The following is a 14,401-nucleotide window of genomic DNA, read 5'->3' as shown; positions in this document are numbered from 1 at the left end:
TCTTGAAGCGTGGATTCTGATTGGTCAGATCAGCATTGAATAGTCCTTAGCACGGGTACTTCCTTTTTGAGTTTCTGCCTATAGGAAGGGAGAAGCATAATGGAGTTGTGGTCAGATTTGCAGAAAGGAGGGCGGGGGAGGGCCTTATAACCGTCCCGGAAGTTTGAATAGCAATGGTCGAGGATTTTAGCAGCGCAAGTACAACAGTCGATATGTTGATAGAACTTCGGCAGCCTAGTCGTCAAATTAGTTTTGTTAAAATCCCCGGGTACAATAAATGCAGCCTCAGGATATGTGATTTTCAGATTGCATAAGGTCCAGTGAAGTTATTTGATGGCCGTCGTGGTATCGGCTTGAGGGGGGATATACACGGCCGTGACTATAACCGAAGAAAATTATCTTGGGAGATAATACGGTCGGCATTTGATTGTGAGATATTCTAGGTCGGGTGAACAGAAGGACTCGAGTTCCTCTATGTTACTACAATTACATCACGAGTCATTAATCATGAAACACACACCTCCGCCCTTCTGCTTCCCAGAGAGATATTTATTCCTGTCTGCGCGATGAACTGAGAACCCATATGGCTGGACCGATTTCGACAGAATATTCCAAGAGAGCCATGTTTCCGTGAAACAGAGTATGTTACAGGCCTTGATGTCTCTCTGGAAAGAAATCCTTGCCCGTAGTTCGTCGACTTTGTTAACCAAAGACTGAACATTAGCGAGAAGAATACTTGGAAGCGGTGGGTGATGTGTGCGCCTCCTAAGTCGGACCAGCAGGCCATTCCGAGTGCCTCTCCTCCGCCGGCGATTTTTTGGGTCAGCCGCTGGAATCAGTTCAGTTGCCCTGGGAAGAGCAAACAAAAGATCTGCTTCGGGAAAGTCGTATTCCTGGTCGTAATGCTGGTGAGTTACCGCCGCTCTGATATCCAATAGTTTTTCCCGGCTGTATGTAATGATGTAAAACATTTTCTAAGCTAATAATGTAAAAAATAATACATTAAAAAAAACAAAATACTGCAAAGTTTCCTAAGAGCTAGTCGCGAGGCCGCCATCTTCGTCTGCGCCAGGATCTTCTTCCTTAAGTGAAACTGGTATACTTTTTTATTTATCACAGTTTTCTTTAACCAATTATGTTCTTTAATGCAAGGCCGACAGACAAGTTCCTTACTTTTTCCCCCTTCCACTTGCTGAGGATTTTAAATTATTTAATCAATTGTAGAATAAGGCTGTAACGAAACAAAATGTGGTAAAAGTGAAGGGGTCTGAATTAGCGTAGTATGACTCAAACGTAAATTGTCTGCCGCAGTGAAATGGGCTACTTCTATATGAAGTAATGAGGAGGCAGTACGCACCTAATTATAAATTGTTGTTTGAAAATAAAACTGTTTGAAAATCATTTGAAATTGATAAATTGAAACATAGCTTATAGATAATTAGCAGGCAGCGTGCCTTGGTTTGAGGGCAGTGCGTGTTAACTGTCCTGTTTCGTAACATTAACATTTGGAACAGTGAGCACATTCTGATGTCACACGCATAAAAAATCTCACGCTGGGGATATTTGGAACTCACACGTGAAAAGGTTAAAGGGACATAATGGGAACGTTGCCCAATGTCTTTAGGATGTCCCCTGTTTGCTGGGATTGTATTGACTATGTGATTTTGATATTTTACTGACACATATGTGTTCTGTGTGTGTTTAGGGTACAGTGTGTGGCCAGCCGTGTCTGGAGGGGCGCTTCGGCAGGAAATGTTCCCAGGAGTGCCAGTGTCTCAATGGGGGGACTTGTTTCTCCTCCAGCGGACAGTGTTTTTGCAGCCCTGGCTACACTGGCGAACGGTAAGACAATCTAGGCCAGGCCAAACCAAATTTAGCCATGCTAAATCTTGATATGACATGCCTTTTTTTTCTTGATTTATAATGGTTTATTTAATTTAACATAGTAGCAAAGTTAAGGTAAAATAACAAATACAAACCCTACATTGAGCAACCACCCTCCCTCCATGTTTCATACAAAATAAACATTATTTTGACATGAAATGCCCTATAACATGCCATAACACTAATGGGCTCCTATTCAATTAAACTAATTAAAGCAGTTTTTCTGGAATTCACAATTTTTTCGGGTCCGTGTTATTCTGTTCCAGTTATATGGTCAAGAAAAACTCCTGACCCTAGCATAGTCCATACTACTAGGCTAACTAAGATGGATATTTGTTCAATTTCTACAGTAGCTAGAGTTTGTAAAAGGAGAATTTGATTGTTTTGATCATTTTTGGTCTATATCCCAAGTTTTGCAAAGCAAATTTTATTAGAAATTCTGGTAACAAAAGCTATCACATACAACTATAATGTCATAACCAAACACTAAGTTATCCCTTGGTTGTATACGCTGTTTAACAGTTGGCGTAGTCGGCGATGACTGTATTGGAAGTCAATGGCAACTGTAATCTTTGATCTACATTAGGTCAATATGTTTTAGTGAAACTAGAGCAGGCCATCTGTTGCTACTGTAGCTGTCCCATCGATCCCTCCAGACCAATAACAACAAGGTCAAGGAGAGAGGGAGGGAGAGAGAGAGCGAGAGAGGGAGATGGAGAGAGAGGGTAGCAGGCAAGGCCAGAGGGAGAGAGGGGGGTCAGAGAGAGAGAGAGGTAAAGAGGGGGGAGAGAGAGGGAGATAGTGAAGGAGAGAGAGGCCAGCAGGCAATTAACTAGTGAATGAAAATGTACTTAATAGGGCCTTGTAACAATGACCACACCACACTGCCTGCTATAAATACCCACTGGACAAATGTGGTGCACACGTTATGCCAGTCAACCTAATTGTTATGTCTGTCTTTAGTAATTAGGGTAAACTGGAGCACAAACAACAGTATGACATGATGAAATAAAGTAGTGTACATGTTCATCTATACTGCACTTAACTCAAACATAACCTTTATGTAATTTGATATTAGATCATCAGATATGATCAATTCATTATCAGGATTTAAAAAATCCACTTGATACATTACATTTACATTTACATCATTTAGCAGACGCTCTTATCCAGAGCGACTTACAAATTGGTGCATTCAACTTATGATAGCCAGTAGGACAACCACTTTTTTATTTTTTTGTGTGGGGGAAGGGGGGGTGGGGGGGTAGAAGGATTACTTTATACTATTCCAGGTATTCCATAAAGAGGTAGGGTTTCAAGTGTCTCCGGAAGGTGGTCAGTGACTCAGCTGTCCTGGCGTCGTGGGGGTTTCAAGTGTCTCCGAAAGGTGGTCAGTGACTCCGCTGTCCTGGCGTCGTGGAGGAGCTTGTTCCACCATTGGGGTGCCAGAGCAGCGAATAGCTTTGACTGGGCTGAGCGGGAACTGTGCTTCCGTAGAGGTAGGGGAGCTAGCAGGCCAGAGGTGGATGAACGTAGTGCCCTCGTTTGGGTGTAGGGTCTGATCAGAGCCTGAAGGTAAGGAGGTGCCGTTCCCCTCACAGCTCCGTAGTCAAGCACCATGGTCTTGTAGTAGATGCAAGCCTCAACTGGAAGCCAGTGGAGTGTGCGGAGGAGCGGGGTGACATGAGAGAACTTGGGAAGGTTGAGCACCAGACGGGGTGCAGCGTTCTGGATAAGTTGTAGGGGTTTAATGGCACAGGCAGGGAGCCCAGCCAACAGCGAGTTGCAGTAATCCAGACGGGAGATGACAACTGCTTGGATTAGGACCTGTGCCGCTTTCTGTGTAAGGTAGGGTCGTACTCTGCGAATGTTGTAGAGCATGAACCTGCAGGATCGGGTCACCGCTTTGATGTTAGCGGAGAACGACAGGGTGTTGTCCAGGGTCACGCCAAGGTTCTTTGCACTCTGGGAGGAGGACACAATTGAGTTGTCAACCGTGATGGCGAGATCATGGAGCGGGCAGTCCCCGGGAGGAAGAGCAGCTCCGTCTTGCCGAGGTTCAGCTTGAGGTGGTGATCCGACATCCACACTGATATGTCTGCCAGACATGCAGAGATGCGATTCGCCACTTGGTTATCAGAATGGGGAAAGGAGAAAATTAATTGTGTGTTGTCTGCATAGCAATGATAGGAGAGACCATGTGAGGATATGACAGAGCCAAGCGACTTGGTGTATAGAGAGAATAGGAGAGGGCCTAGAACTGAGCCCTGGGGGACACCAGTGGTGAGAGCACGTGGTGCGGAGACAGATTCTCGCCACGCCACCTGGTAGGAGCGACCTGTCAGGTAGGACACAATCCAAGAGTGAGCAGAGCCGGAGATGCCCAACTCGGAGAGGATGGAGAGGAGGGTCTGATGGTTCACAGTATCAAAGGCAGCGGATAGGTCTAGAAGGATAAGAGCAGAGGAGAGAGAGTTAGCTTTAGCAGTGCGGAGAGCCTCCGTGACACAGAGAAGAGCAGTCTCAGTTAAATGACCAGTCTTGAAACCTGACTGGTTTAGATCAAGAAGGTCATTCTGAGAGAGATAGCAGGAGAGTTGGCTAGAGACGGCACGCTCAAGAGTGCTTTGGAGAGAAAAGAAAGAAGGGATACTGGTCTGTAGTTGTTGACATCGGAGGGATCGAGTGTAGGTTTTTTGAGGAGGGGTGCAATTCTCGCTCTCTTGAAGACGGAAGGGACATGGCCAGCGGTCAAGGATGAGTTGATGAGCATGGTGAGGTAAGGGAGAAGGTCTCCAGAAATGGTCTGGAGAAGAGAGGAGGGGATAGGGTCAAGCGGGCAGGTTGTTGGGCGGCCGGCCGTCATAAATCGCAAGATTTCATCTGGAGAGAGAGGGGAGAAAGCATAGGATTATTACATGAGATTATTGTAATTTTTTGGCCACATATCCATGTAAAGTGGAATTGCTTACTGAATAAATAAATTGTTTGTGTGTACAATGGAAGGTTTAGCTAATAAAACAACCCATATGATTTTAGCAGTGCAGCCCCCCAACTCTAAAACTCCCTCCCTGTCCATGTCAGAACCTCACAATAAAAACACATATTCAAGTCCACATTAAAGACACACCTCTTCACACAGGCTTATCCGGATTCTCTGTTGTTTTAGCTTTTACCCATCTAGTTCACTTCCCTGGTTAGTCTGTCATCATTTTTAGTGTTCTCCCTGGTTAGTCTGTCCTTATGCTTAGTGTACTTTTACAGTGCATTCGGAAAGTATTCAGACCACTTGACTTTTTCCACATTTTGTTACGTTACAGACTTATTCTAAAATTGATTACATTGTCCCCCCCATCATCAATCTACACACAATACCCCATAATGACGAATCCAAAACAGGTTTAGAAATGTTTGCAAATGTAAAAAAAGTTTTTGAGTTAAATAACACATTTACATAAAACCCTTTACTCAGTACTTTGTTGAAGCACCTTTGGTAGTGATTACAGCATTGAGTCTTCTTGGGTATGATGCTACAAGCTTGACACACCTGTATTTGGAGACACTCGCATTCTTCTCTGCAGATCCTCTCACGCTCTGTCAGGTTGGATGGGGAGCGTTGCTGCACAGCTATTTTCAGGTCTCTCCAGAGATGTTTGATCAGGTTCAAGTCCGACCTCTGGCTGGGCCAATCAAGGACATTTTTCTGATTGAGAGGGGGTCAAATACTTATTTCCCTCATTAAAATGCAAATCAATTTATAACATTTTTGACATGCGTTTTTCTGGATTTTTGTTGTTGTTATTCTCTCTCACTGTTCAAATAAACCTACTATTACAATTATAGACTGATCATTTCTTTGTCAGTGGGCAAACGTACAAAATCAGCAGGGGGTCAAATACTTTTTTCCTTCACTGTAGACAGGTGTGTGCCTTTCCAGATCATGTGCAATCAATTGAATTGACCACAAGTGGACTCCAATCAAGTTGTAGAAACATCTCAAGGATGACCAATGGAAACAGGATGCACCTGAGCTCAATTTCGAGTCTCATAGCAAACGGTCTGAATACTGATGTAAATAAGGTATTTCTGTTTTTGTTTTTTTGCAAACATTTCTAAAAACCAGTTTTCACTTTGTTATTATGGGGTATTGTGTGTAGTTTGCTGAGGATTTGTATTTATTTAATACATTTTAGAATAAGGCTGTAACGTAAGAAAACGTGGAAAAAGTCAACGGGTCTGAATACTTTCCGAAGGCACTCTATATACTTACTTATTTAAATGTGTGTTTTAATTGGTTTAAATTATAATTAAATGCACAGTATATCCAACAACAAAAAGTGGATAAACTTGTTTACCCTTCCCCCCTCATCCCAGATCCGATCTCCAGTTCCCTTTCCCTCTCCCCCATCTCTCTGTGGTCCTGAACCACAGTCCTGTCATTAGTGCTAACTAGGAGCTAGCTGAGAGGGACAGTAAACACAGTCAAGTGGAAGGGAGGAGGCTAGCGCTAAACTTAGCAGTGTTATTGTTTTCCTCCTATCCCACATATCTGGGCCCAGATGGGGCACGGTGTGGGTTGGAGAGACGGACAAACACACAAGGAATTATGACCATGACCAACAATGGCATAGGGCTTCTTGCAGCTTACAGTAAAGGGAGGAAAAGGTTTGTGTGTTTGCCTGCGTGCGTGTGGTCTGGTTGCGGCGAGGATGAAGGGAGCGGAACGAAGTGATTTGGAATGTGTGTGTGTGTGACCACAGGAGTGTGGAGCTATTCCAGACCACCAGGCTACAGTAGGATGCGCTCTGTCTCTGTGGCTAGCGGTCTGTCTGCTGCTTGTCAGGCTGGCTGCAGTCAGAGGCCTGGTATGCCTGAGAAAGCTGTGGGGTATAGAAATAGTAGATTCAAGAGACCCTCCCATTGCACTACTGCTGCTTGAGTCTCCTGTGGGCTCCTCCTTAGAGAATAAATCGCTGGGTTTACGCCCCAAATGGCATACTATTCCCTTTATAGGGCCCACTGGGCCCTGGTCAAAATTAGTGCACTATATAGGGAATAGCATGCAATTTGGTATGCATCCTGGGAGTAATGTACAGTGTGCAACTTTCTTTAATATTCTGACTCTTCCTTTGAGAGACCCTCCAATTGCACTGCCAGAACTGGGCTTGAGCCAAACCGTCTAGGATGACAGTAAATGTCCTATGAGGAAAATGTGCTTAGGTAATCCTTTCACAACGACTATGCATGTATGTGTGCACACAAGCAAACAAGCAACTGTGTCCTCAGCAGACCTGGGTTGAAATAGTACTTGTTTTCAGTCAAATGCTTTGAGCGTTTGATCGAATCTGCCTGGAGTTCCAGATGGGCGGGAATTGCATTTTCGGGATGATTCCATTGCTCACATTGTACCAGGCAAGCTCAATCAAGCACAGCTAAAGCATTTGAAGGAAAACAAATACTATTTGAAGTAGTTTAGAGGAGTGAATCACGTTCCAATCAGAATTATTTGGTTCCTGCAGCAGAGAAGAACTTTAAGTCCATATAATGAACAGTATCAGAGAGGGACGCACCATATACTTAGCCAGCCCAGTGAACCTACAGGAATAGCACTGCAAGTGCACTTTTCTGAGTTAATAAGGGCTTGAGGGAAACCAGACGTCATGGTAAAACCCTGGTACTGTATTCCATACCTCTGTCTGTGGCTATGCCTTCCTAGCCACACCCTGATGGGCTATGGAGGGCTGGAGTGCTGGAAGGGAAACCCAGAACCAGGGACTATAGGCCAGGCCAGGCTAGGTTCATGGTGGATGGTGGGGGACTCTGTTGGGGGGAAGGAGGTGGGTGGGTATTGTGTGTGTGTGTGTGTATGTGCGTGCGTGCGTGTGTGTGTGGCGTGTGTATGTGTGTGTGTCATGTGACTCAGGAGGACTATACACAAATCTGGCTAGGGTTGGTTGGGGACGAGGCAATGATTGTGTGTGTGTTATTTTCGGAAGTTGTGTATGTGTTTTTGTGTATGGGTAGTGACTCAAGAGGTCCACTGTATGTATACCGAACAAAAATATAAACGCAACATGTAAAGTGTTGGTCCCATGTTTCATAAGCTGAAATAAAAGATCCCAAAAAATGTTGTGCACAAATTTGTTTACATCCCTGTTAGTGAGCGTTTCTCCTTTGCCAAGATAATCCATCCACCTGACAGGTGTAGCATATCAAGAAGTTGATTAAACAGTATGATCATTGCACAGATGCACCTTGTGCTGGGGACAATAAAAGGCCACTCTAAAATGTGCAGCTTTGTCACACAACACAATGCCACAGACGTCTTAAGTTTTGTGGGAGCATGGAGTATTTCTGTCTGTAATAAAGCCCTTTTGTGGGGAAATACTCATTCTGATTAACTGGGCCTGGCTCCCCAGTGGGTGGGCCTATGCCCTCCCAGGCCAACCCATGGCTGCACCCCTGCCAAGTCATGTGAAATCTATAGATTAGGGCCTAATTTATTTATTTCAATTAACTGATTTCCTTATGTACTGTAAGTAAAATCTTTGAAATTGTTGAATGTTCAATTTATATTTTTGTTCAGTATAGTATTGCAATAGTAAATTCCCTCAAGTATAAGCTCCTATATTTTTATCAGATGTCAACAAAGCAGTTGAGCTAAGACACATGCATTCAGCTGTGTAAGAAAGTGGTGGCTGGTGGGCGGGGAAATCAGAGGACTGGCTCATCGTAATGGCTGGAATAGATTAAATGGAATGGAATCAAACACATGGAAACCATGTGTTTGATACCTTACCGTGTATCTCATTCCAGCCGTTCCAATGAGCCTGTCTTCCTATATCGCTGGACACCAGCCTCCTCTGATATAGGAGGGCAACGTTTACAATGTCTCACAGTAATTGACCCCATAAAGCACCTCATTCCCGTCACTGCAGTCTACACTTGATTTATAGTGTATACACTTATATACGACACACTTACACTATGGTGAATTCTTTGGTTTACCCTGAGTAACTGTAGGACACTTAATGTAATGTGAACAGATCCAGTGAGGGAAAAAAGTATTTGATCCCCTGCTGATTTTGTACATTTGCCCACTGACAATGACATGATCAGTATATCATTTTAATGGTAGGTTTATTTGAACAGTGAGACACAGAATAACAACAACAAAATCCAGAAAAACGCATGTCAAAAATGTTATAAATTGATTTATAATAATAACAATATGCCATTTAGCAGACGCTTTTATCCAAAGCGACTTACAGTCATGCGTGCATACATTTTTTTGTATATGGGTGGTCCCGGGGATCGAACCCACTACCCTGGCATTACAAGCGCCGTGCTCTACCAGCTGAGCTACAGAGGACCCCATTTTAATGAGGGAAATAAGTATTTGACCCCTCTGCAAAACATTACTTAGTACTTGGTGGCAAAACCCTTGTTGGCAATCACAGAGGTCAGATGTTTCTTGTTGTTGGCCACCAGGTTTGCACACATCTCAGGAGGGATTTTGTTCCACTCCTCTTTGCAGATCTTCTCCAAGTCATTAAGGTTTCGAGGCTGACGTTTGACAACTCGAACCTTCAGCTCCCTCCACATATTTTCTATGGGATTAAGGTCTGGAGACTGGCTAGGCCACTCCAGGACCTTAATGTGCTTCTTCTTGAGCCACTCCTTTGTTGCCTTGGCAGTGTGTTTTGGGTCATTGTCATGCTGAAATACCAATTTTCAATGGCCTGGCTGAGGGAAGGAGGTTCTCACCCAAGATTTGACGGTACATGGCCCCGTCCATCGTCCCTTTGATGCGGTGAAGTTGTCCTGTCCCCTTAGCAGAAAAACACCCCCAAAGCATAATGTTTCCACCTCCATGTTTGACAGTGGGGATGGTGTTCTTGGGGTCATAGGCAGCATTCCTCCTCCTCCAAACACGGCGAGTTGAGTTGATGCCAAAGAGCTTGATTTTGGTCTCATCTGACCACAACACTTTCACCCAGTTCTCCTCTGAATCATTCATATGTTAATTGGCAAATTTCAGACGGGCCTATATATGTGCTTTCTTGAGCAGGGGGACCTTGCGGGTGCTGCAGGATTTCAGTCCTTCAAGGCGTAGTGCGTTACCAATTGTTTTCTTGGTGACTATGGTCCCAGCTGCCTTGAGCTCATTGACAAACCCTCCTGTGTAGTTCTGGGCTGATTCCTCACCGTTCTCATGATCATTGCAACTCCACGAGGTGAGATCTTGCATGGAGCCCCAGGCTGAGGGAGATTGACAGTTCTTTTGTGTTTCTTCCATTTGTGAATAATCACACCAACTGTTGTCACCTTCTCACCAAGCTGCTTGGCGATGGTCTTGTAGCCCATTCCAGCCTTGTGTAGGTCTACAATCTTGTCCCTGACATCCCTGGAGAGCTCTTTGGTCTTGGCCATGGTGGAGAGTTTGGAATCTGATTGATTGATTGGTTCTGTGGACAGGTGTCTTTTATACAGGTAACAAGCTGAGATTAGGAGCACTCCCTTTAAGAGTGTGCTCCTAATCTCAGCTCGTTACCTGTATAAAAGACACCTGGGAGCCAGAAATCTTTCTGATTGAGAGGGGGTCAAATACTTATTTCCCTCATTAAAATGCAAATCAATTTATAACATTTTTGACATGCGTTCTTCTGGATTTTTTTGTTGTTATTCTGTCTCTCACTGTTCAAATAAACCTACCATTAAAATTATAGACTGATCATTTCTTTGTCAGTGGGCAAACGTACAAAATCAGCAGGGGATCAAATACTTTTTTCCCTCACTGTATTTCCCATGTGTTTTCCACACAATCCTCCCAGCTGCCCTTAGCTCTGTAGCTGCTCTAGCTTTATGACTTCATATCTTTGACAAACGTCATCTGTCGGGCAAATGAATGAGCGTGATAAGCATGTCCCATCGGCATGATTTGAATCCCGAGTAGCATGACAGCTCCATTCATTATGAGTGGGAGTTGCTAACATTGCTAAGGCCACTAACACTAGAGAATTATAACTTTGCTAAGAGTGCCCCTTAGCCTCCCTGAGTGAGATAGATAGGGAGAGGCGATAGTGTACTACCCAAATCAAATGTTATTTGTCACATGCTTTGTAAACAACAGTTGTAGACTAACAGTGAATTGCTTAGTTACGGGCCCTTCCCAACAATGCAGAGACAACTGTCTCAACGTCAACAGTGAAGATGCTGACCTTCTAGGCAGAGTTGCAAAGAAAAAGCCATATCTCAGACTGCCCATCTTAATCTCTTCTTTTTATTGGCTAGTCTGAGATATGGCTTTTTCTTTGCAACTCTGCCAAGAAGGTCAGCATCCCGGAGTCGCCTCTTCACTGTTGACGTTGAGACAGTTGTCTCTGCATTGTTGGGACACTTGTCAGCTGATCAGCTCATGCTCTGAGTACCAGTCCTGGTAATCCAAATGGCACCGCGGCCTTTGAATGTTAACATGTTTAAAGGTCTTACTCACATCAGCCATGGAGAGCGAGATCACACAGTTGTCCGGAACAGCTAGTTCAGTGTTGCTTGCCTCAAAGCGAGCATAGAAGGCATTTAGCTCGTCTGGTAGGCTCGAGTCACTGGGCAGCTCGCGAGCCTTTATGGAGATATAGGGATATCAACAACTGGGAAATGAAGGAGACCAGTGCTCAGTCTGGCTAGGCCACTCCAGGACCTTGAGATGCTTCTAACGGAGCCACTCCTTAGTTGCCCTTGCTGTGTGTTTCGGGTCGTTGTCATGCTGGAAGACCCAGCCTCGACCCATCTTCAATGCTCTTACTGAGGGAAGGAGGTTGTTGGCCAAGATCTCGAGATACATGGCCCCATCCATCCTCCCCTCAATACGGTGCAGTCATCCTGTCCCCTTTGCAGAAAAGCATCCCCAAAGAATGATGTTTCCACCTCCATGCTTCACGGTTGGGATGGTGTTCTTGGGGTTGTACTCATCCTTCTTCTTCCTCCAAACACAGCGAGTGGAGTTTAGACCAAAAAGCTCTATTTCTGTCTCATCAGACCACATGACCTTCTCCCATTACTCTTCTGGATCATCCAGATGGTCATTGGCAAACGTCAGACAGGCCTGGACATGCGCTGGCTTGAGCAGGGGGACCTTGCGTGCGCTGCAGGATTTTAATCCAGTGTGTTACTAATGGTTTTCTTTGAGACTGTGGTCCCAGCTCTCTTCAGGTCATTGACCAGGTCCTGCCATGTAGTTCTGGGCTGATCCCTCACCTTCCTCATGATAATTGATGCCCCACGAGGTGAGATCTTGCATGGAGCCCCAGACCGAGGGTGATTGACCGTCATCTTGAACTTCTTCCATTTTCTAATAATTGCGCCAAGAGTTGTTGCCTTCTCACCAAGCTGCTTGCCTATTGTCCTGTAGCCCATCCCAGCCTTGTGCAGGTCTACAATTTTATCCCTGATGTCCTTTCACAGCTCTCTGGTCTTGGCCATTGTGGAGAGGTTGGAGTCTGTTTGATTGAGTGTGTAGACAGTTGTCTTTTATACAGGTAACGAGTTCAAACAGGTGCAGTTAATACAGGTAATGAGTGGAGAACAGGAGGTCTTCTTAAAGAAAAACTAACAGGTCTGTGAGAAACTGAATTCTTACTGGTTGGTAGGTGATCAAATACTTATGTCATGCAATAAAATGCAAATTAATTACTTAAAAATCATACAATGTGATCTTCTGGATTTTTGTTTTAGATTCCGTCTCTCACAGTTGAGGTGTACCTATGATAAAAATTACAGACCTCTACATGCTTTGTAAGTAGGAAAACCTGCAAAATCGGCAATGTATCAAATACTTGTTCTCCCCACTGTATATATATATAGAGAGACCTGAGGCATACAAGGTATTAGCATAGCCTATGTTTATGTTATGTTGTCATAACATGCTGTGGCTGTGGTTTTTGAGTGTCTTATTGCCTATTGGTCCACATATTTCATTATAGTTATTGTGTTCCCCATACTCTATATAATATATATGTTTATAAATATGTGTTGTGTATTTGATATATTGATGCAGGGCTCATCCGTAAAAGTATTGATGCAGGAATCACCCCCTGCTAAAATAAAGGTTAAATAAAATTAGTAATAGTAAACTTGAGTTCCAACTGTTTAAAAAAAAATCCTCAATAGTAGTAGAGACTCTGACTCAGATGACCTTCGGTAGCCAACTCCAAATAGACCACATTCAAGTCCTCCATCCCCCATTCATTCAAACGTAGGAACTGGTTCCTCCAGTCTGACCCCTGCTGCTGTCTCTGGCTCCACACCCCCGCCCGGCCATCTAGAGGTGTGAAGAGGCCAGCCCAGAAGCGGAGGAGGGCCAGTGCACCAGTGGCAACTACCATCGAGGGAGAGGAACGTTGGCACACTGTGCTAGAGGATGATGTGGAGCCACTTCCACCAACATTTCTATCTAAAAAGCAGCCAGGACCTCAGCTGGACATGACTTGAAAGTACAGCCCCCTTCATCTTTTCCAGATGTTTTTCTCCTTGTCAGTTCTTGGTTCGCTGGTGTCTAACACCAACAAGTATGGGGCTAAGAAGCAAGCAGGCAAGAAAGAGGCATGGAAGACCATTTCCATCCAAGACCTATACTGCCTTTCCCCACCACTGTCATGTCTTCTAACAGGTTTCGGACTATCTCACGGGCGCTTCATATCAGTGACCCACAAGCTGACGACGACAATGAGAAGAAGAGAGGCACATCAAGCTTTGATATGCTCTGCAAAATCAAACCTCTCTACTCCAGCATTGTTGAGGCCTGCAAGACCCATTTTTAGCCTGCCCAGAACCTGTCCATAGATGAGAGGATGGTAGCCTCAAAGGCTAAACAAAATATGCGTAACAAGCCAACAAAATGGGGCTACAAACTGTTTGTTTTGGCCGATTCTGTGTGTGCCTACACTTGGAACTTTTTTTGTTTACGAGGGGAAATCCATCTCAGCCACCGGTAATGGAGTTAGTTTTGATTCTGTTATGGAATTATTGGATTTTCCACAGCTGGGGATGGGACAACTTTGTGGACAACTTTTACACAAGCCCTACCCTGTTTACAGACCTGAAGAATCTGAATGTATGGTCTTGTGGCACCATTCGTCCCATCAGAGTGGGTTTTCCCAAAAGAAAAGTAAACGACATGCCTAAGACGGCTGATAGGGCTACCATGCGATGGATTCATAAAGATGACCTGCTCTTTGTAAAATGGATGGATACCAGAAAGGTGGTTATGTGCTCCAGTATCCACAAATCGTACAGTGGCGATCACGTCAGCAGGCGTGTGTAGGACGCTAATGGGGCATGGACCAAGAAAATTGGCCCCATTCCAGCTGCTGCAAAGGATTACAACAAGAGCATGGGGGTGTGGACCTGTCAGACACGCTGATAGGCTAATACAATGTTCTCCACAAGACAATGAAATGGTACAAGACATTTGTTCTATCACTTCGTCAACATTGCTGTGGTGAATACAATCATCCTC

The 14,401-nt window shown here is 44.5% G+C and overlaps 1 protein-coding gene across 1 annotated transcript in view; it reads left to right on the top strand.

Annotated features, from left to right (window-relative positions):
• LOC311099946 (multiple epidermal growth factor-like domains protein 10) overlaps window positions 1-14,401 on the top strand; it is a gene marked incomplete at both ends in the record, with an annotated part of 127,899 nt that overhangs the window by 53,081 nt on the left and 60,417 nt on the right. Inside the window, one exon of the mRNA XM_084140665.1 lies at window positions 1,706-1,842. Coding sequence (XP_083996791.1) covers window positions 1,706-1,842 — 137 coding nt within the window. The remainder of the gene's footprint in view (window positions 1-1,705; window positions 1,843-14,401) is intronic.

This window comes from Coregonus lavaretus (genome assembly GCF_964263955.1).
Source record: "Coregonus lavaretus genome assembly, chromosome: 24".
Taxonomy (NCBI): domain Eukaryota; kingdom Metazoa; phylum Chordata; class Actinopteri; order Salmoniformes; family Salmonidae; genus Coregonus; species Coregonus lavaretus.
The sequence above is the reverse complement of the archived record's forward strand: the minus strand, read 5'-3'. Positions and strand labels throughout refer to the sequence as shown.